Source organism: Uloborus diversus, chromosome 3 (assembly GCF_026930045.1).
Source record: "Uloborus diversus isolate 005 chromosome 3, Udiv.v.3.1, whole genome shotgun sequence".
NCBI lineage: Eukaryota > Metazoa > Arthropoda > Arachnida > Araneae > Uloboridae > Uloborus > Uloborus diversus.
This window is the reverse complement of record NC_072733.1, coordinates 137,604,757-137,626,048: the sequence shown is the minus strand read 5'-3', so window position 1 is coordinate 137,626,048 and position 21,292 is coordinate 137,604,757. Positions and strand designations below refer to the sequence as shown.

At 33.4% G+C, this 21,292-nt stretch overlaps 1 protein-coding gene across 2 annotated transcripts in view; it reads right to left on the bottom strand.

The window, feature by feature from the left end:
* Positions 1-427: 427 nt before the first annotated feature.
* The window catches only part of LOC129218492 (major facilitator superfamily domain-containing protein 6-like), a 74,686-nt gene continuing 53,821 nt past the window's right edge, over positions 428-21,292 (bottom strand). For both annotated transcript variants that reach the window (XM_054852777.1, XM_054852778.1), the window contains one exon: positions 428-646. In XM_054852777.1, coding sequence (XP_054708752.1) covers positions 561-646 — 86 coding nt within the window. In that variant the 3' untranslated portion in view covers positions 428-560. The remainder of the gene's footprint in view (positions 647-21,292) is intronic.

Here is a 21,292-nt window from a genome sequence, read left to right as displayed (position 1 = left end):
TTTTTGTTTTAAGATTTTGGAAGGTGTGTTGTTGCTAGGTCTGAAGTCCTCCCAAAACTGGGGGGGGGGGGGCGAATGGAATTGCCCCCTCATCCCCTTCCATAAATCTGCCTATGCTCCATGGTCAATCTTTAAAATTCACTTCTGTGATAGGAACAGTGGACCCTCGGGTGTGACGTCAATCTTTAAACTAACATCTTCTCTTTTTGGGTGTTACTATGGAATAGTTTTGTAATTTGATGAAAAAAGTTTTCTCTAATAACTTCTTCACTTGTTTTTAATAATTTTTTGTTTGTGTCCGTTGACTTTTATTATTTTTTTCAATCCTCTATACTTTCTAGATTCTTTTGTTTTGAGGATGAATATATATGCATCAAATATTAAAAAACATATGTACATAAAAAGATAAAATTTTATTTCAGTCAGATTAAAAATGTGACAACTGTTAAAAATATAAATTACCGTTTGGAAAAGATACACATAAAATAGCGTTGTGATAATAATGAAAGAAATTTTTGCTTGAAACTATATTCATTAATAATTTATTTATTGTCTGATCTTCAATTAGTTCCTCCTTGTAGTTCCATGGCATGAGGTATAGTTGTTCCATTGACTTCCACTGAGGATAAAGTTGAATTTTTTCTTTCTGTAAAATTAAAAGCAAATGAAGCATAAAGTATCAAAGGAAAGCTCAATCCAGGTTTAAATTTTTTTTTCAAGAAACACATTTCACGCTCTGTCCGTTTAATTTTTCCAAAGGAGTTTAATATTCATCTGAATAACCTTTGTTGTACCATTTTTTTTATGCATTAGCATTTTTTTTTAATTTAATCTGCACAACATGAAAAATGCTTCCAATTCTATTCTTGCTGATTCTTATCTAAAATGGCCTCCAAAATCCAAATATGACCACCATGTTCCTCTAATCGCGCACTACTTTTTGGAGATAACCTCCGCCCCCCCTTTTTTTCTTCCAGTTTTGGACAGTTTCAGGCTTTTTAAAAGTTATTTAGAGAGGAAGGAAGTATTATATTAGCCGTTAAAACATTCTTTTGAACGGCTAGAGGTAAAAAGTTCAGAAACATGAACATTTGTAGCAGTGAGCGAGACTTACGGTGGTATCCCCCCCCCCCCAAAGTAATCAAAATTGATGTTTTTTTTACCACTCCCTACTTTTTTTTTCGGTTTAAAACTAGAGTATGAATCACCCTCACTTGTATAAGCCACATGTGCGAAAAACTGCAGATCGTTCATAGACAAACTTCCCGCGTTACTAATATTTACATTCACAGATAATTGTGATTAACAATTAAATCTATCTAAAGCTGTAGAGTTTGTTTGTTTGAACGCGCTAATCTCAGGAACTACTGGTTCGAATTGAAATATTCTTTTTGTGTTGAATAGTCCATTCATTGAGGAAGGCTATAGGCTATATAACATCACGCTGTGACTAATAGGAGTGGAGCAGCAATAAAAAATGTTATGAAAACGGGAAAATTTATATTATAATATAAAATGCTTGGAACGCAGAATATTCGTAGCCACGGTGGCTCGACCTGAAAGTGCGGGCTTCACGGTCCAGTGGGCATATGTTCATGTCAGCCATGAGGCAAATCTCGAGGGTACTTTTCAGAGAAAATCCTAAACGATGCTAGAAATGATTCGTAAAGAAAATATATATATGTACGCATCATTGTCTTATTTTTCTTATTAATTAACTTTTATATCATCAAGCTGAGGAGTTGGTTTGTTTGAACGCGCTTATCTCAAGAACTACTGGTTCATATTGAAAATTTTTTTTTGTGTTGAGTAGCCCATTCATTGAGGAAAACTATAGGCTATATACCATCACGCTATGACTAATAGGAGTGCAACAGCAATAAAAAATGTTATGAAAACGGGAAAATTTATATCTATACTAATATTATAAAGTTGAAGAGTTTGTTTGAAGTCTACAGGCTCACCCAGAAAATTTTTCAAGTAGAAGTTCTAAAAAAGTGATTGTAAGCCTTTGTTTACCAATTGTAACCTTTGATAGCATTAGGGAAAGGAATGAGACTCGAGATTTTCCCTGGATAATGTTTGAAAATTTATGTTCCAAAAACGCGATTTTAGATGCTGTTTGGTCAGGTTAGTGTGATGAAGCCTTTTGCTGAATTTTTGGAAATTGAAGTTCTAAAAGCAAAATGTTAAGATTTTCGAACGATGCTCAAGGGGGGGGGGGCGCTCTCCCTGAATTTTTTGAATTTTGAGTTTTATAAACGCAATTTTAGACGCTTTTTGACAATGTTAAGAGGTGGTAATTTTTCTGTATCTTATTTATTTTAAATAAAATGTTCAAGGAAACGTGCTACTAGGTATCCTCAATGATTTTTTAAAATTTCATCCTCATATTTTGTGTTTGTTAGAAAAATATCTGCGGCCACATTAAAAATTTTTATTTTGGAATGAGGTGGTAATTTTGCGGTAGTACCTTAAGTAATTTTTTCCGTTTGCTTTTTACTTTAATTATCGTGCCTTCTGAATCTCATGATAGAATTTTGTTTTATTTTCGTTTTTAACCATCAAATATTCAAAAACTGTGATAAAAAAAAACTTTCCCTCATTTAAACTATTTTTCGATTTGAAATATGTTTTGGAGGCTCATGTATTTTTTTCCACTTTGCTGAAACATGTCAAAAAAAGTCATTGTCATTAATTTAAAAAAAAAAAGTTTTACAGACCTGTCTACAACGATACTGTTGCGACCTAAAAAAATATTGTAAGAGACATGTTATCGTTATAGACAGTTTGATTATTCATGCTGGCATTTTGCAAGGACCAAGGAAAATATCGTTATAGACAAGTTTATTGTTATAGACAGTATTGTTATACACAGGTTTCACTGTATAACCATGATGGTGGTTCCAAGAAAGCTGTAATATTTATTTATTTATTTACTCATTTGATTTTTCAAACTGTACCTCGCGATGTGTTTCTATTATGTATTGAATACTTTTTTGTTCATAGAAATGTTTTTTTAAACGTACATCTCGCTGACCCGTAGAGGTTCTCATAGTCATAGTAACAGCTTTTCGGACGTTAATGAATAATATTTTAACTAGCATTTTCCTATTAAATTTTACAGGCAAAAAGAACGTCATTTTTATTCATTTGTTCTTATTTTTTGTTTAACTTTTAACACCGCGAAGGTTTTCCCCTTTTTATGTCACTAAAATGAGATAGGTAGCTCATTCTCTGTAAAATAAAGGGGGGGGGGAGACCCTTTCCCTACTACACCCGCCTTTGGTGAGAGTCCTGCCGATAATTCTCCAACTTTAAAAATAACTTTTTAACTTTTTAGGTCGATGCAATTTGTCCAAATTACATACAACTAGCATATTTTACATAATACATTTGCAAGGAACAACTGAGGAAATGACCGGAACGTTGTCCGTTGCGTCCTCTTCATCTGTGAAGAAAAGGAGCCCATCTTTTACTCCCTTCTGCATTTAAACAATGCTGTACAGATATATAAGCAGTGTTTATGGGTACGAAACTATTAGTTGTCACCCACCGCAGGTGGCATTGAACCATTGCAGGGTTGGCGAGCGATACGAGTGGTGTGTGTGTGTGGGGGGGGGGGAGAGGATTTCGAGTAAAAAGACAGTCGCGAGCTTTTAGGAGATCAATATGATTGAAGAAAACATTTTTTAAATGTTTTTCTAAGCCATCCTGTTTCGTACAAAGCTGGAAAAAAGAAACCATGGGTGAAGAGAGAGCATACCCATATCGCCTACTCCTTTCAAAAACGTCTATCTCAAAAATTAGCGATTTTGAGTTATGCCTTTTTTTGAACTGCCGTGAATGAGTAGCAGATCTCTCCAAGACCTGCATTTCTATAACTTAATATTTCGCTGTTAGAGAGGAAAAGTGTCGTATTTGCATTTTCAAGTATCAACAGAATATGGGTCATTCTCTAGAAAACGTAACTTTTGAACGCAAATCTTTTTCAATTTCGAAACCTTTGGTTTTCTTTTTCATTTTTCAGTTAGCTACTAGAAGTAACCATAAACAATGGCCCAGCTAAGTTCCAATTATTTTACTCATAAGTGAAAAAAATATAAAATGCCTTATTCACGGAAATAAAAAAAAGGAATTTCTTTTATTTTTAATGTTTAAAAATTGAGGCCAATTTAATATCAAAGTAGTAATTTTGTTAATTGTGCAAAAACAATGAGCTATTTTAATGATTAATGGGAATTTAATATTAAGCTCTCCTGATTAAAGTGCGACTTAATTAGTAGTTATCGTTTCAGTTGAAATGTGTAATAAAAATAGTATTTAGTAAATTTGAGAATATACTGGCAATTTACAATTGCGGTAGGCTGCCTAAGATTAATGTATTTAACCTCCATCATTTATTTTCACCTCACAAATAATGACATTGATATGGTTTGTCACGGAGGTGAGAGATTTTTCTTTTATATAAGCCTTTAATAATGGATACATTTTTCAGGGAAATATGTTTTTTCTTCGTTGCTACAATCTGCACATGTCAAGCATATGAAAACATGATTAAGGTGAAAAAACAACGTAAATAAAGCACAAATATTCGAGAAAATACAGCATATAGCTATTTCAAGGCTACAATGGAGCCTCTTCATCAGTGCAAAAAGCTCACCAACACAACCAGAAGTTGCGAGAGAACTAGCAACAAGTTCTCTCGCAACTTCTGGTTGTGTTGGTGAGCTTTTTGCACTGATGAAGAGGCTCCATTGTAGCCTTGAAATAGCTATATGCTGTATTTTCTCGAATATTTGTGCTTTATTTACGTTGTTTTTTCACCTTAATCATATCGTAGCACAAAGCTTATATGATAATTTTTCATATGAAAACATGTTCACTTCTTTTTTTACATTAATTTACATCCCTGAAATTTGAGTTCACGGAGGTGAGAAGTCAGAATAACCACACTAAGTTTTTACAGCAAAACCTATCTCCTTGTTTTTTGACAAAAATCTCGCAACTTCAACTATGGCTGAAAATAAACAAGGGTTCCCTTGTATCATGGAAAATAAAATTTGATGTCATTACTGCTACGTGTTAATGAGGAATGGAATTTTAAGTGTGGGTGACGGAGGTGAGCATTTTTTGTGTGACATGACTACTTTTCCTAAAAAACGAACTAAAATACAATATTAAAAAATTAAATATGCTTAAACAGTTATTATTCCTTTCACAAGTGTCTCAAATACTAAATAAATATATATATACTTTTAATTAAACAAGTTATTAAGCAACATAAACAGTCACACCAGGTGTGTGACATGCCACGGAGGTGAGAATTCACTTGTTAGTATTAAACAGTTAGTATTTGAGACACTTATGAAAGGAATAATAAATAAATAAATATATATATATATATATATATATATATATATATATATATATATATATATATATATATATATATATATATACTTTTAATTAAACAAGTTATTAAACAACATAATTAGTCACGCCAGGTGTGTGAATGCCACGGAGGTGAGAATTCACTTGTTGTGTACCAAAAATATACTAAAATAAAAATTATTATAAAAAAATTGTTGGCAGGTTTAAATAGATATATTTTTGATGAAATTAAAAAGCATTGTTAAATGAATAGTTTCCTAAAGTTTTTTTCTGTAAAAGGCGTGTGACAAAAAAGTTACACTTTTTGAAGAATGACCCATATCCTTTTCAAGATTGTCACATCTTGGGTTGTGCTTGATCCATTGGGCATGAAACATCTGTGTCGTTTAGTGAAAGATGATATTATTTATTTCGAAAACAGTATTGCACCCCAAAAAAGAGTATTTTTCATTTTTACTTTTTAATCAAGAACGCTCTACAGTGAAACCTGTATATAATAATAAACCTGTCTATAACAGTATTTCCTTTGGTCCCAGAAAAATGTCAGCGTGAATAATTAAACTGTCTATAACGATAACCTGTCTGTAACAATATTTTTTTAGGTCCCAACAGTGTCGTTGTAGACATGTTTTACTGTATTTGCATTTACTTCTGTATTCTAAGGAGAACAGTTAGTAAGAATAATGAAACATTTTGAGATATTTCGAATAATATCTTTGAAATTTAGTGCAAGAATGTCGTAAATAAAGAGCAACTTTTTAAAACTTATACTTTTTAAACTTCTTCTTCATGAAACAGAGAAGAAATACCAGATTTTCTTGAAAAAGTCTTTATGCGTAAGAAAAAGTTCCATTAGTGGCTTGAAATATAGTTTTACTACATCATATCTTACTTTTAATTTTTAAAATATTTCTTCTGAAAAATCACGTTTATTAAACTAGGACGTTGATAAAATGAGTGAGCGATATATGATCTCAGTTACGGATATATTCATCGGGTACTTCTCTAGAAGTTTGAAAAAACGTCCGTCTTTGAAACTTGGCAGATACTTTTTGCTAGAAAATGCAAATTTATTTGATTATTTTGAGACGTACCACGTTTCATGCTACTTTTGATTTCGATGGTATTCAAAGACACCTGCTATTTTGGAGTTTTATTATATGATGTGTTGCAATTCTCATTCTTTGTTATTTTTGATTAAATAACCGAAAGTTATCTCAGTACTTGGGCAAAGTGGCATGGGGGCTAATGGGACTTTTCATACAGAGTCTGATAGGACATTTCCCATTAGACCCCTCATTAAAATAAAAGGAAATATATATGTTCTAATACAGTCGACTCCCGCTACAACGCGATCCGACTTACGCGAAATGGCTATAACGCGAGTTTTTTCACCAGTAAAGAATTTTAGACATAACGCGAATTCCTCGCCAGTCACTCGAAAATTTTCGGAAGGGAATCACGGCGGCCGTATCGGCTTTGTTATTGATTACTAAAAATGCTTTCCGTTAATGGACTTTCATCTCTTTATTTCAAAAAAAATTCCGAAGGGCTCTTAAATTCATAATCCCTTATTCCCTAACATCATCGAAGATCGTCTAACAAAGCTACGTTTTTGAAAGTTCTGTTTTGAAAATTAACGGGGGGGGGGGGAGCATACCTGAACCCCATGTCTTACCTAACGTCATGGCCCTGGCCCATAAAAATTCCGTTTTTAGACCTCGACATTGAAACATTTTTGGGAAATGTTTCAAAAACTCTCCTTCCTCTAAAATCATTGGAAAAAAAATGTGTGAGGGAGAGTTCTGAGGCCAATGCCTTCTTCTAGCGTCATCAAAGATGGCTCACAATTTCGTTTTTTGGACTTAAATTCCGAAAATATTCCGAGGGAGATCCTCCCGAACCCCCCTTCCCCTTTTCACTGTTACTGAAAGCGGTAAAAAGAGATGTCATCTTGATATTACTACTTTTCACTTATAAAAAAACAGTACCATTAAGGATTTAATTGATTATCAATTTTAGCTTCCGAGTCTTCAAACGAATCTATGGTTGAACGGTTTGAGAAAAGTTAATAAATCCAGAATACTGTTGAAATTTTTTTGTTTCATTCTTGTTTCTCGAAACACTTAATTTTCATTTAAACCCTCTTAATCACATGAATACTAGCAAAATTTCTTGCATCAACCTTGAGAGATCTTGATATTATACTGACGACGTCAATATTGATGTGTTTCATACTGCATAAAGGTTGCATAAAGATTAAAAAGCAATATTGTAATAACAACACGTATGCAACATTTCATTCATCTAAAAATACCAATATTGATATTACCTTACAATATCAGCATTGCACACATGTTGACGCCGCACATAGGAGTATTTGGCCAGTAAAACCGGACAAAAACCAAAATAAAAAAGTTTTACGAAAATTGTTTTAAACCTACTTTACTTCAAGTCAGATAACTGTTCTATCATTGGACAGCAGTAAAAATTTCACCTGTTGCATTTCCGTTGGTGTACGCTAGTCGGAACTTAGACAGTGTTGGATCCTCTCGCTTTTGCTTTCGACGCTTTTCATGCTAAGTATCCATTTTATTGTTACTGTATTTGAATGCGATGAAATTTAGTAAAACAATCTTTTGAATGTGGAAAAGGGAGGTATGTAGCTCCATCTAAAATCCTGCTTCGTTGAAATATTTCACCATTTGTCATTTTCTAACTGTATGAAATTAAGTCAAAATTGGGTGTTTATTTGTCACTAAAATTTTTAGAAATTAAACGTTTTGTTTACTTTCCGGGCCGAGTCGGGCTGTACTTTTGTTATGGGCATAAAATATAGACTGTCTGCTATGATATTCCGTAAAAACATCTTCCGCCATTTTGTTTTTAAGAAGTTTAAAGTTGGTGAGTAAAAATGGCTTAACTATTTCAAGTTCAGAGATTTTTCTTATTTCTTTATAAATTCTTCTGAAACTGTGAAGTCTTTTACCAGAATATAATATATGATATTATGAAAGTATTCAAAGCCATGATACTGGCTAAAAAGTGTACATTGTCCGGAGGAAAACTTGAGGAATAAGGGAAATAGGCAGATCACATCGAGTCGTGTTTTGAAGAATTTTTAAACCGAGTTCAATTGTAAAGAGGCATCTGAATGCTATATTGATGATCGTTTCTTGAAAAATAAAGAACAATGGCTAAGATATTTCATTACTGGTAGACAAAATCTGCGCAATTAGCAGAAACCATCAAAGTTCTTTCAAGAACTAAATTGTAAAACTAAAGAACTACAAAATCAGGTACCTGTTGAAGAAATGACAAGTGTAGTTGGTATAATCCAGTGCGCTATAAAAACAGTGATAAATCCAAAATCATAAAATAATTAAATTCTTAACCAACTGGATCAACCAAACTTCGAAAAAACTATTATTTCCTCTATAGTAATCTAACTTGCTATGAAACAGACACCTCAAGAGGCTCTGGCAATTTTTGCAGGCAGAGACTTCCCTAGAGGGGAGTGGGAAGAAATTAAAATGATAACAAAAGCAATTTCCCCTAATGTTCAATTGCAGAAAGTGTTTAGAAGGAATGTTGCCCGGATGAGGACCCAGTACGAGTAACAGATACCGTCTCTGAAATTCAACTTCACGTACTGCTTGACCACGATGGGTTACGACTGTATAATTATAATAGCACGGGGGGGGGGGAGAGAAACGTCTTCAAAGGGAAAAAAAGCAAAATATGGTACTGGTATAAAAATAGGACTATGATGGGTACCAGCAGGCACAGTATAAACAAAAATTTTAAAACATTACCGAAAACAATGCAAATATTAAACAGAGCTCACACTACTAGTTGTAATTATTGATGGTGAAGGAAACAAAATTACAAAATATTATTCCTTCCTCTGTTAGATTGTGTCGAACTATAAGAGTTAGGTTATCATCCTATGCCTAAAAGTATACATAAATTTTTGATGCCAGGTGCTGCAGTTTACCTGTTTACCTCTCAAGCAATCCAACCAATTGCTCAGTTTTTAGAGAAGGCAGCTGTAACCGGCAAAAGCTCGCGCAGCATCACCGAGTAAATTTTTCACGGGGATTTTCATGAGTGGATTGTAGCAGATGCAGACTAAACAGACACTTAGGAAATCCTAACCCCCACTAAAGAAGTGGTAGTAGACCCAGACAGCTCTGAGGAACAAAGTCGTTTTTCATAGAAGTAAATATGATGATCGCAAGACGCAAGCACGCTGTAATAAATACTAGATGAGCAACCGTTAAGTGCATAGAAGAGAAAAAAAGATAATTTTCTCAGGAATATCTTCTTTTCTTTAAATAAACACCCTATTTTGATCGAGTAGCAAGTTTCAATGCATTATATGACAAAAAATCGCATCAAATAATTTTGTCCGGTTTTTTGATACAAATACTCCTATTTGCGCCGTCAAGATGGCATTGGTTTCATACTGTCGCCGTCAAGATGATATTGATTTCATGCTGTCGCCGTCAAGGTAACTAGTACACAATAGAACAGGTGGACCTTCGTTGATAGTTGCGCATGCGCACAGTTCATTATACCTTGTGTCCCTTGTATTGCGATTCTTCCAGATAATAGGAACAGGAAACATGCCAAAAGAGTCGCCAAAACGAACTCGTCGCCGCATTTATGCCAACCTCTGGTAATCGTTATTTGGAGTACTGATCACGAATTTATTTACACCTGATTTGATTTACATGAGGCGTGGTGATTATGATCCGCAAAAATTGTTTATTTCTTGCATTTGTGTGTTTTATATTTTACTTTTTTGTTTTAATTTATTCATTTTGATTTGTACTTTACATTCCTAACTGGTATGCGACTACTAATTATTGGTGATTCGATGATGAAATACGAATTTAAGAAGTTGATGTTCCCAGAAGAAACTTAAAATTGATGATATTCCGGCGTGTTCTAAAGTGAATGGAATTAAAATCTTGATATAGCAAGTATTTTTTAAGTTAAAACGCAATATCTTTCGAAACGGTTGGTTATTTGACAGCATCGTAGATGGCTTCCAAATCATATAACACAAATTTCAATTAGTAATAATTCACTTGTTGCAAAATCATATCATAGTCAGCAGTGGCGGATACAGCCGGCGGACAACCGGGCATTTGCCCGGTGGGCCGGTCGTGCTTGGGGCCGATCAACTAACAGCAAAGTCTTTCGGGCCTGTCTACTGACAGCAAAATGAAAATTTCGCGCATGTGTTTAGAATAACGCAAATTCGCAAAACACAGCATCAGCTCCTCTTTACGCATAGGCTACATCTTGCGGGTGGAGGGAGGTAGGGCCGTCACCACAAGAGGGCGAGGGGGGGATTTCTGAAATGGGGCTGCCCAGGGCCTGATTACCACACAGGCTAACTAGGCTTAGGCCTGGGGCCCCAGGTTCTTATGGGGGCCCCACATTTTTTAAAGAATTATGCATAGCATTGCAACGATATGAAAAATACATGTATTTTTAAAAAATAAAAAATTATGACTTATTAATTGGAAAAAAACTTCTTTAAAGGGGAATTTTTAATCATTCTGCCAGGAACGAAGTTACTTGGTCACGATTATGAGGGGGCCCAAAGAGGATTTATAAATGCACATAAGTGATTTATACATAGTTGTGTGATTAGACAAAAAGGCCCCAAAAGTGCATTCGTGCTTTAAAAATTTAAATCAAACACTGCAGTCTTCAGGGGGCCTCCAAATTAATGTGGGCTTAGGACCTCACTTTTAGTTAGTCGGGCTCTGGGGCTGCCAATATATTTTTAGTAGTGTATTAAAAAATAAATGAATAAATTAAAAAAAAAAAAAAAAACAGGGAAACCTTAGCGGTCGTAAAAAGTTAAAATACTTTTGGTCTCTTTGACGCTTTTATTTATAAATGACAATTCACAATTGCTTTAAAATGCAACCAGCGGCGGATACACCCGGCGGGCAACGGGCCGGTCATGTATCGGGCTGATCAGTTGCCCTGTCTACTAACAGTAAAATGTAAATACCGCTACGTAAATCCTCTAGCTTCAATCCCTCTTTACGCATGGGCTCAAGCCCGCGGATAGAAGGTGCAAGGCCGTCGCTAAGGGGGCTGTGGGGGTGCTACCAGATTTTCAGAAATGGGTCGCCAATTTCATTTTAGTAATGCAATAAAAAACAGAAAAACAAGGGCAGTATTTAAAAGTTGCAACACTTTTGTCTATTTTTCAATGTTATCTATGAGTTGCAATTCACATTACTTTACTTATGAAATTCAATTCATATGAATTGTAGTTCATAGCAATTGCAATAAAAGTGACAAAAAGTATTTCTTCAATAAAGGTTTAACAGAAAATGCAATCTTAAAACACAATTTGGAGCATCCAAAATTCTGCAATTTAAAGATTATTTAAGTAAAGACCTGCTAAACGTTTCTAACATTTTCTTTTGCGAAAAATAAAATATTCAGTTTCTCTCACTCAATATCCCTCGAAGGGTTCAAGCCCAAGGTTGAAGACCCTTCAGTTTAAAAATGATTATATGAAAAAAATATGATTCTCAGGGGCCGCCGACGCACCGACCTTTTCTACTATTTACCTTTCCTTTTTTTTTTAACTGAAGAATATCATCCTGAAAATCAGAGTTATGTATATAGAAAAATACACAGGTCCCCGAAATATGGTTTAACTAGGAGAAAAATTAAAATATAGCGAGAGAGATTGGAAATATTGAAATTAATAGTCACACCAGTAGTTCCAAGTGTTTGAATGTAAAAATCGTGTATGAATTGAAAATTGAAACAAAACTTGATCAAGAGGTGAAAAGGAATGATATTTAAAATAAAATAGAGTGAACAAAAGAACAAAGGTTATTAAGGTTATTTAAGGTCACCAAAGCACCAGATCAGTTCAAGAAAAGTTTTCTTTACCTGGTTCCGCAGATAGCTTACATTTCAAGCAAATAAAAATACTAGGCTGAAAATTTAAAATTTTATTATGGAAAATCTAAATGTAAATTTTTTTGAAGGAGAACACTGTTGGAGGGTGTTTCATATTTTTATCAATAAAATAAATAAAAGAAGATTGGGACGTAGCCAAAAGGGGAGAAGAGAGGGATCTAAAAGCTTATATCTTCCTTTTTAGTCACCAAAGCTTGCCTAAAGTGCTTTTTTAAAACTTAGCTTTTTAAGGAATTCCTGGGAAAAACTCCCGAACTCCATTCCTTAGTTTAACGTCATTAAAGATGACCTACAACAGCGTATTTGGGATTTCAGCTTCGAAAAACTTCGAGGAGAGTATTTCCGTCGCAATCGACCAAGAAACGTTCCCGCCCCATCATTAAAGAGCGTCAGAAATCAGTGTCGAAAACATTTCGGAGGCCCCTTAAGCATCTCCTTCCCATAATATCATCGAAGATCGTCTAAAATGATCTTCTTCGGGTTTCAATCTGAAAAACAAATGAGGAAAATCCCCAAATCCCTATTTTTCCCATAACATAATGACAGAAGATTTTTTGACCTATTCACAGAAGTTAAATTAAAACCTCAAATTTAAATCTAAACACCACACACCACTCTTCTTAGTAACATTATGAAAGATCGTTTATATCTCCGTTTTCGAATCTACAGCATCGAAAAATTTCAAAGAAAGTCCCCCTCCCCCTTCGTCAACATCTGTAAAGCACGTCAGAAATCTTGTTTTTAATGCTTCAATTTCGAAAAAATTCCAAGGAGAGCCGCGCCATAACTCCTCCTCCTAAAATCATCGAAGGTCAGTAAAAGTTTCGTTTTTTAAACTAAACTTTTGAATAACTGTCGATGTCCTAGTTTTTATCAAAAAAAAAAAAAAAAAAAGCTTACAATCACCTTTTTAAGATTTCAATTTCAAAAACATTCTCGGTGGATGTTGCTCGATAATCTCTCCTTTCCCTAGCATCACTCAAAATCTTTTAAAACTTCGTTTTCAGAGCTAATATTTTGAAATTTTCCCGGTCACCATCTTCTAAACATAATTGACGATAATATATAAATGCAAGTTCGGAGTTTCACTTCCAAAAAATTGCTGGAGGAGGACCCTCAAACCTCCGCTCTCCCTAACATCACCAGAGATAATCTAAAGTTGCATTTTTAGGACTACAATTTGAAAAATTTTCTGGGAGAGAGACCGCAGGACCCCATATTTCTGACTCAATGTTAAACTTACAATTAGTTTTCTAATGCTAATATTTAATGACTCCCACATGCAAGAAAATCAATCTTCTCCCTATCTCTCTCCTTATTGAGGCATGTGTTTGACAAAATTAAGGGGTCACCTCCCTAATAACCTCCCTATTCTAACTGAAGTAATGTTAGGAGATATCATTACGGAAATAATCAATACAGCAGCATGCACTTAAAAATACTTAAATAGATTATTACAATAGCCTTTTTTTTTTACAAACAAAGGTTTAGCTTATCTTGTATCAATTGTTCACCATTAAAACACAGAAAAGAATTCCATCTATTACATTTTTTTTTAAAGAATATATTTAATTTTTTTGAATAATTTCCTCATATTTAAGTGATATCGTTTCCCAATCATTTTTGTAAAAATTAGTATCTATATAAGTTATGGGGCTGCGACATCCCTTTATGCCAGGGCCGATTTCTTTAACCAATCCGCCACTGATAGTCAGCTCTTATAAATGAAAAATGTTGTGCCAGAGAAGAAATTTCTCGGTCAGATTATGTTTTTTCTACCAGCAAATATCAATTGCCATTGGTTCCTACTGTTATTTACAGTAAAAGATATAGAATGATCAACTTTTAGGATCCTAAAGGTTTGCAAAAATTTAGATGTTTATTCTGATTTTATAATGATATGGAGAATCTTCTTTTGTAAACTTTTAAATATCTTTGATAGTGATGTAACTCCTCATAACACATTGATAACGTGAATTGTGGAGTATTGGTTTGACTATTGAGAATTTTGCTCAACAAATTCTCAATAGTCAAATTTTTAATTTCTTCATTTGATATACTTGCCAGGGTTCCAAATTAACAGTGGTCCACTAGTCCAGGACCGACCACAAAAGTATCTACTGGACCAGTAAAATACAAATTGTAGTAGTCCACTTGGCCAGGGAAGTTTTATTTCTGCTTTCCTTTCAGAAATTGTAAGCATCAAAATTTCGATACCATAAGAAAGTTTGCACCTTTATTTACAATGTTTAGATTTTCGTTCCGCAAAAAAGAATATGTTAAAAGATTTCTATAGCATTATAACATAGTGATTTTACCTCTTGTGTCATGTCCATTAAAAATTGTCGTTGTAAATTCACTCTATATTATCATGTTACTTTATTTTGTTTTTTCACCTTTTTTTGTGTTGTTTAAGATCAGGATGTGATAATGGACCACTAAACGTGTGCTGTTCTGGGAAATTTAGATTTTACTAGTCCATTGGGCCAGTGACGTATTTTTCTAATTTTCAACCCCTGCTTGCTTTTAGGAAGCAAATATAAAACACTCTTGTGGGTTGCAAATAAATAATTACACGTGAAACTAATTTTTGAAAAGTAAGAGAAATAAGTTATTGCTCTACCTTTCTCTGCATACTTACCTCACAAAATACATTTTTATGTTAATATACTTTATTTTACAGCTGCTGTGCAGAACTGATGAGGGCAGTTTTAAATTCCAATGCTTGAATTTTTGCAAGTCTCTTGGTGGCAATTTTTTTCATCAGAGACAGAAGACCCACAAAACTAAGACTGATCCATACTTAATCCGAATGCGGAGTGGAAATTAATCCTAGTGTATGCTCATGCAGTAGTTCATTTCATGCTACAGTTTAAAAGTTAGAATGCATTTTTTGTTCTTTCTTTTAAAAAAAAAAATCTCTTTAACACAATTTTTAAACACGCCAGCATTAACAGCTGCCAGTCCTAAGCCTGGATAAAGTGTGAAGGAAAATTGTACAACATTTTAATTGAATTTTTTTGTAGGTATATTATAGCAGGAAGAATTGGTTTTAATTAGTGCCAACCTTTCTGTTGATGCTTTTCAGTTTGCATTGGAAGAAATTGAATTTCAAGGAAATATACATAAATAGTTTTAATTTGCTGTCAAGTATCACTATGAAATTTAAAGAAATCCTAAGATTTAAATCACATATCCAAGGTGTCTTGTTTAATATTAAATAATTTCTTGCTTTTACAGCTATCCTACGACCTTTTATTTTGAGCCCTAAGATCCAGAACTGGAACCAGGAGTTTCAATACAAGGATTGGTCCAATCTCGCAATTTCCTTTTCAAGTAAATGTTTGTACTGAGTAGCATACAGCAGGAAGATTTGGTTTTCATTAATGCCATCCTTTCTGTTTGTGCTTTTCGGTTTGCATTATCTCTTCAAAGTTTCTTCAAAGAGCAGTGGATGAATTTTGCAGAAGCAGCTATGAATCTACATTGAACCCTTTAAATTACTATCAATAAATCACACGTATAAACAACTATATATATTTGATGCACTTCTATGATTGTAACATGTTTTGTTTGTAATAAAGTATGATACCCAACATTTAAAAACATGGACTCAATTTTGATGCAAAAATGAATTGAATGGAACTGTCATTTGTCATGTTTGAACTTTATGCATAACATCGAATTTATTTGTTGAATTATGTAATATGTGTGAAATAATGATGAATTCTTATAAATTACAATTTAGTAAATTTGAAAAAGTAAATTGTATTTCAGATTGATTTGAATAATCATGAACGGGAGCAGGATTTGTTAATATTCATATTGTACTCAGTAAGATTTAGTTAACAGTGACTAAAAAACATGTCTTTAATTTTAGCTAAGACCAACATTTCTTTTTAAACTAATTAAATGCGGTAGAAACTTATTATACCTTAAGGATTGAGGGATATATTTTGCACTTGGCTCATAACTTAACCATGGTATAACATTATTCATTATTGCCTTCCCATTGGGCAACAAATTATAAAAATTAAAATGAAGAAAATGCATTTTACTTGGGTGTTAATGTTTGACAGCTGTACTTTACATGTTATATTTTTTTCCCGTTATAGAACTCGGGCAAGAGAGGAGAAAAATTATAGGAACATTACATGAAAATTCCAACTTTGTTTTGTACATGCATATTAAATGCTGTCGTAATTTATTTTGTCGGCTAAGGTTGCAGAGGGCTCAGGGGGATGAGACCCTGGACCTGGAGAAGGGCACCCATTTCAATCTTCAAAGTAATTGTGTGTTTAATATTATAATTTGCATCTGCAATAGTTAATCAAGCATTCTTTCATAATTTAACACATATACATTACATGATATCAGGCCTGGCTCCTGGGGTAGGCAATCGCCTAGGGCAGCAGATTTTAGGGGTAGAAAATTTCAAAGTTGAAACATTTTTTTCTTTTAATTATGAATAACTGTTTCAGCGTCATAAGATTCACTGCTTCAATGCAAAATATATATATATATATATATATATATATATATATATACATATTTAAGAGTATGTACCAGTGCTTGAATATGCTACACATAGTTTGGAATTGAACTAGAAATTCAATTTAATTTTAGAGGTGGCAAATTGCATGATTTGAAAGTCTTTTGAAAATATTAATATCTGTTTCTATGGCATAAGATGCACTACTTTTAATGTTAAAATTAAAGTGTGTACTAGTGATTGGATATGCAAAAATCAGATTGGAATTTAACTAGAAACTCGCTTTAATTTTAAGCACTTTACTATTATTTTTATTTTATTAATATATTATTATTTTTATTATTCAATGGGGGGGGGGGGCACTTGTCAACATCGCCTAGGGCTGCAGAACTACTAGAGCCGCGCTACATGATATAAAAAGTAGTTGTGCACAATTCTTTAATCTTTTTGCTATCTACATAAGATTTAATTCAAAGGGAGCTGTAAAATGAATGAACATTATGGTCAATAGCCAGAAAGTATAAAATTCCATGCTGAGAATGATAATGTGACTAAAAACCAAATGTTCTAGAAGAGAACTTTAATGCCCCCTAGTTGTAATCATTAAAAGTCCCTAATTTTTTGTAGGAACAATTTAAAAAAAAAATTATTTTTTGTGTAGTCTTATAATTTTTTTCTTGTCTATCCAATAAACAGACGTGCTGCAAAACTTTGAAATTTGATAGTGAGCAGAGTTATTATAGGGGCTCATGTGAACAATTGAAGATTTTTTTTTTTTTTTAATATCATAAAGTAAAGAAACTTTTTTAAAAAATCTCAAAAAATTCCATGACATAAAGAAAATACTTAATAGGGACGTTTATGGGGAAGTTCGTCATAGTTCATAGACTAATGTGCACCTAACCTTATTAAATGGGATGATTTACGAAAATTCTTAATTCCAATTTGCATTGTTTTGACCTAAATTACCCTTCATCTTCATTTCAAATTTTAGCGTATACACACTTTTTTTTTTAATTTTCTACTAACTACCTTCTGTTTCCACTAGTACAACGCTGTACATGTAAACAAACCATGTCATGATTCACACCATGTGGTATATAAACCAATCTAATAAAATAATGTGGTGTATAAACCAAAATATAGTCCAAGTGGTGTATACCAGCTAAGAAAATGTATTTCTGTTTCCACTAGTACAACGTTGTACATATATAAACAAACCATGTCGTGATTCACACCATGTGGTATATAAGCCAATCTAATAAAATAATGTGGTTTATAAACCAAAATATAGTCCAAGTGGTGTATACCAGCTAAGAAAATGTATATCTGAAAAACATAGAGCAGATCAAAGATCAACATAGAGCAAATTCATCTAAAGTCAAACCCAGTAGCGAATTTACCATATGTCGCAACTGTAAAGGGGATAAGAAAGACGCACAAAAGTGCACATGATTAATGCTTTACATAGTTCTGTTTTAGACAGGGCCTCCAACTTTGTATTCTGACGGGCCCTAAATCTAAAACCGCAACTGGTCAAACCATCTATTTTTTTCCCAAAATTAGGGCCTGGTTAAGACATCAGGGAGCCCTATGTGGTCAACTCTTACAATTTTAGCCATTGACGAAATCAGTTTGAAAAAAAAAAAAGCCGTTTGGGGCCACGGCCTAGTTGACCTACTCAGTAATCATGCAATGCCTGAAATTAAATGAAAAATTAGGTATACCAATAATTACCAAAAATCGCAATCATGAAATCGAAACTTTTTGAAAAACCGCGATAAAATAAAACGAAAGCTTTTCATACACGAGTATAAACTTAACATTTCCTTTCATTTTTGTATATTTCCATTTCAATTTTCTTCATTTTAGTCCATTTATTTCCCCAAAACTGCAGTGAAGTTTTACCGATTTTCTTCAGGCCATCTTACTGACCATATTCCTTGAATAGAGAGAGCGACCCATATAAACGAAATTAAAAACTTTTATTTTCTAAATGCATTCTTTTTCTGTTTTTATATTCTGTTTTGCTCTAAATTCCAGCGCATGGCAGTCCAGTTCCTGCACTTGTTTGCAATTTTTATTTATTATTTTTTTTCTTTCAAAGATGTCCATTAAGAATGATGACGTACCCCTTCAGATGTTACAGAGCACCCACAAATTGTCCAAAACTTCTAAAAATCTCAATGACGCAGTCTGCATCGTGTTTTTTCTCATTATCGACGGGATCCTGTCTATTTACGCATTAATATAATTTCTGAAGGCTTAGTGCAATTTTTTCTGGCCAAGCCACTGGCTCTTATAACACTTTCTAAATTAGAAATGAGGCCTTGCCCCGAACCTAGACTAGTGTATTACATATAACAGCAAAAAAACAAAATAACATAAAATGTATTTTTTGCACTCAGTTTTAGGAGCCCTGCGTTTTCAAAATATCCTGCTTCTTGTTTTTTAGAGACGGGACGTCAGTGTATGTGTGTGTGTGTGTGTGTGTGTGTGTGTGTGTTTTTTTTTGGGGGGGGGGCATTTAAAGGTATTTTTCAACACTCAGCGCAAGTGATTTTTTTTAAATAAAAATTTAAAATTAGGAACATTTTACATTCTCAAGTAGTTTAGATTATTCTGGAGGCCAAATAATTAAGCATTTAACCTTCAATTCTCGCGACATATCATCATCGTCAGCACGTGAGCCCTAAAAATTGGGGGCACAGGGCCGCAGTCCCATCTATAGAATCCCTATATGAAATAAGTTTGGAGCATTCGATTCTCTCCCTACTCTTCTGATGATGCTCATGGAAGCATTAATTAAAATTTTACCAACTTTTCTCAGTTTCTTGTTCATTATTATTATTTTAATTGTCATTATCCGATTTTTAAGAAAAAAAGACTCTGCGAATGACCAGCTTGATCTGTACAATCCAGAAAACACCAAAAATGAATTGACATAAAACGTAAAAAAAATTAATTTAATTACATTATGCAATGTTTACTCTTGTTTACGATTTTTTCAAGACTTTTTTTACGTTTTAAAAGTGAAAAATACTAATTTAAAAAATATTATCACTGTGAAGAATTTCTACTTATACCATTTTTAACTGTACCAAGTTAAGTGCTTGTTCTGTCTTTATCCATATCTTCGAAGTGAATAATTAGAATCTTTCAACTGAGCGATAAGTTGCCAAATATGGTAACCCTGCAGCGTTTCCTCTTCCTATTATTAGTCAGACTATTGTATTGCTGGCATGTTATCTTCTTCCTTCGACCTGCGATACAGTCGGTCCAGTAGCTCCACGCTGCACGTGGCGTTGCAATCTTTAGGCTTCTCTCAGTTGGTTGCTTAGTTATTAGTGTGGAATATTATTGTTTCAGGAATAACTTATGAATGACTGATAACTGCATTTGTTTATTAATATAGTACTAGACAAGCCATATCACAGATGATGTGCGATCAATGATAGAAATGGAAATGTCTGAAACAAAGGACATGCAACCCAGAATTTCATATTATCACTTCAATCTCACGAGTAAGATTAATTTCATTCAATGATTTTTTGTGTTATTCTTTAAGATAAATTCAAATGTTTTGTCCAGGCTATATTTTCAATGCTGACATCCACTCGGAAATGCACTTTATTTTATTTATTTATTTGTTGATATCTTTACTTTTTTATGTGCTATAAAAACTTCCACAATTTTTCCTAATTTGGCATTTTATGTCTTTGTAATACAATTAGAAGCACGAATTTAAAAATAAGTGAAGTATTACGGAAAACGAAGAATTTTTCATTTTTTAAATTGCATTGCGAGTACTATTAATATATTTATATGAATATTCAATCAGAGATGTCAGCTTTCAGAAAATATTCTTTGGCTAGAAAATTAATTATCTTAAAGAATAACAGAAATAATTAAAGAATGAAATTTAATTCTTGAGTTTGAAGCAAAAATAATACAAAAAAATAAATAGATAAAGCATCTTGATCATCTAGGCAAGATCACCTTGCCTAAAGACTGGATTCATGCTGTCATGACAACATCTTGATATTAGCCTGTCATATCAATGCGTATGCAGGATTACAAAAGCAAGATCATCTTGCCTAGAGACTGGATTCATGCTGTCATGACAACATCTTGATATTATCTTGGCATATCAATATGTATGCAGCATTACAAATGCAACCTACCTTGATATTTTCCTGATATTATGCTGCACACACTTGTCAGTCAATATTGTGGCAGCCTGCTGACCATAACAATACTGAAGCAGCGTTAATGCAGGATGATTTTTCTTGCAAGTCAACCTTTATGCAATACGTAGGCAAGATATTTTGCGTACTGGGATACGTATATTGTTTTGCAAAAAAAAACGACATGCTTCATTTCTTAACTTCTCTTCTTTTTAATTTCATTTTTATTAGTCACTCCCCCCATATAATG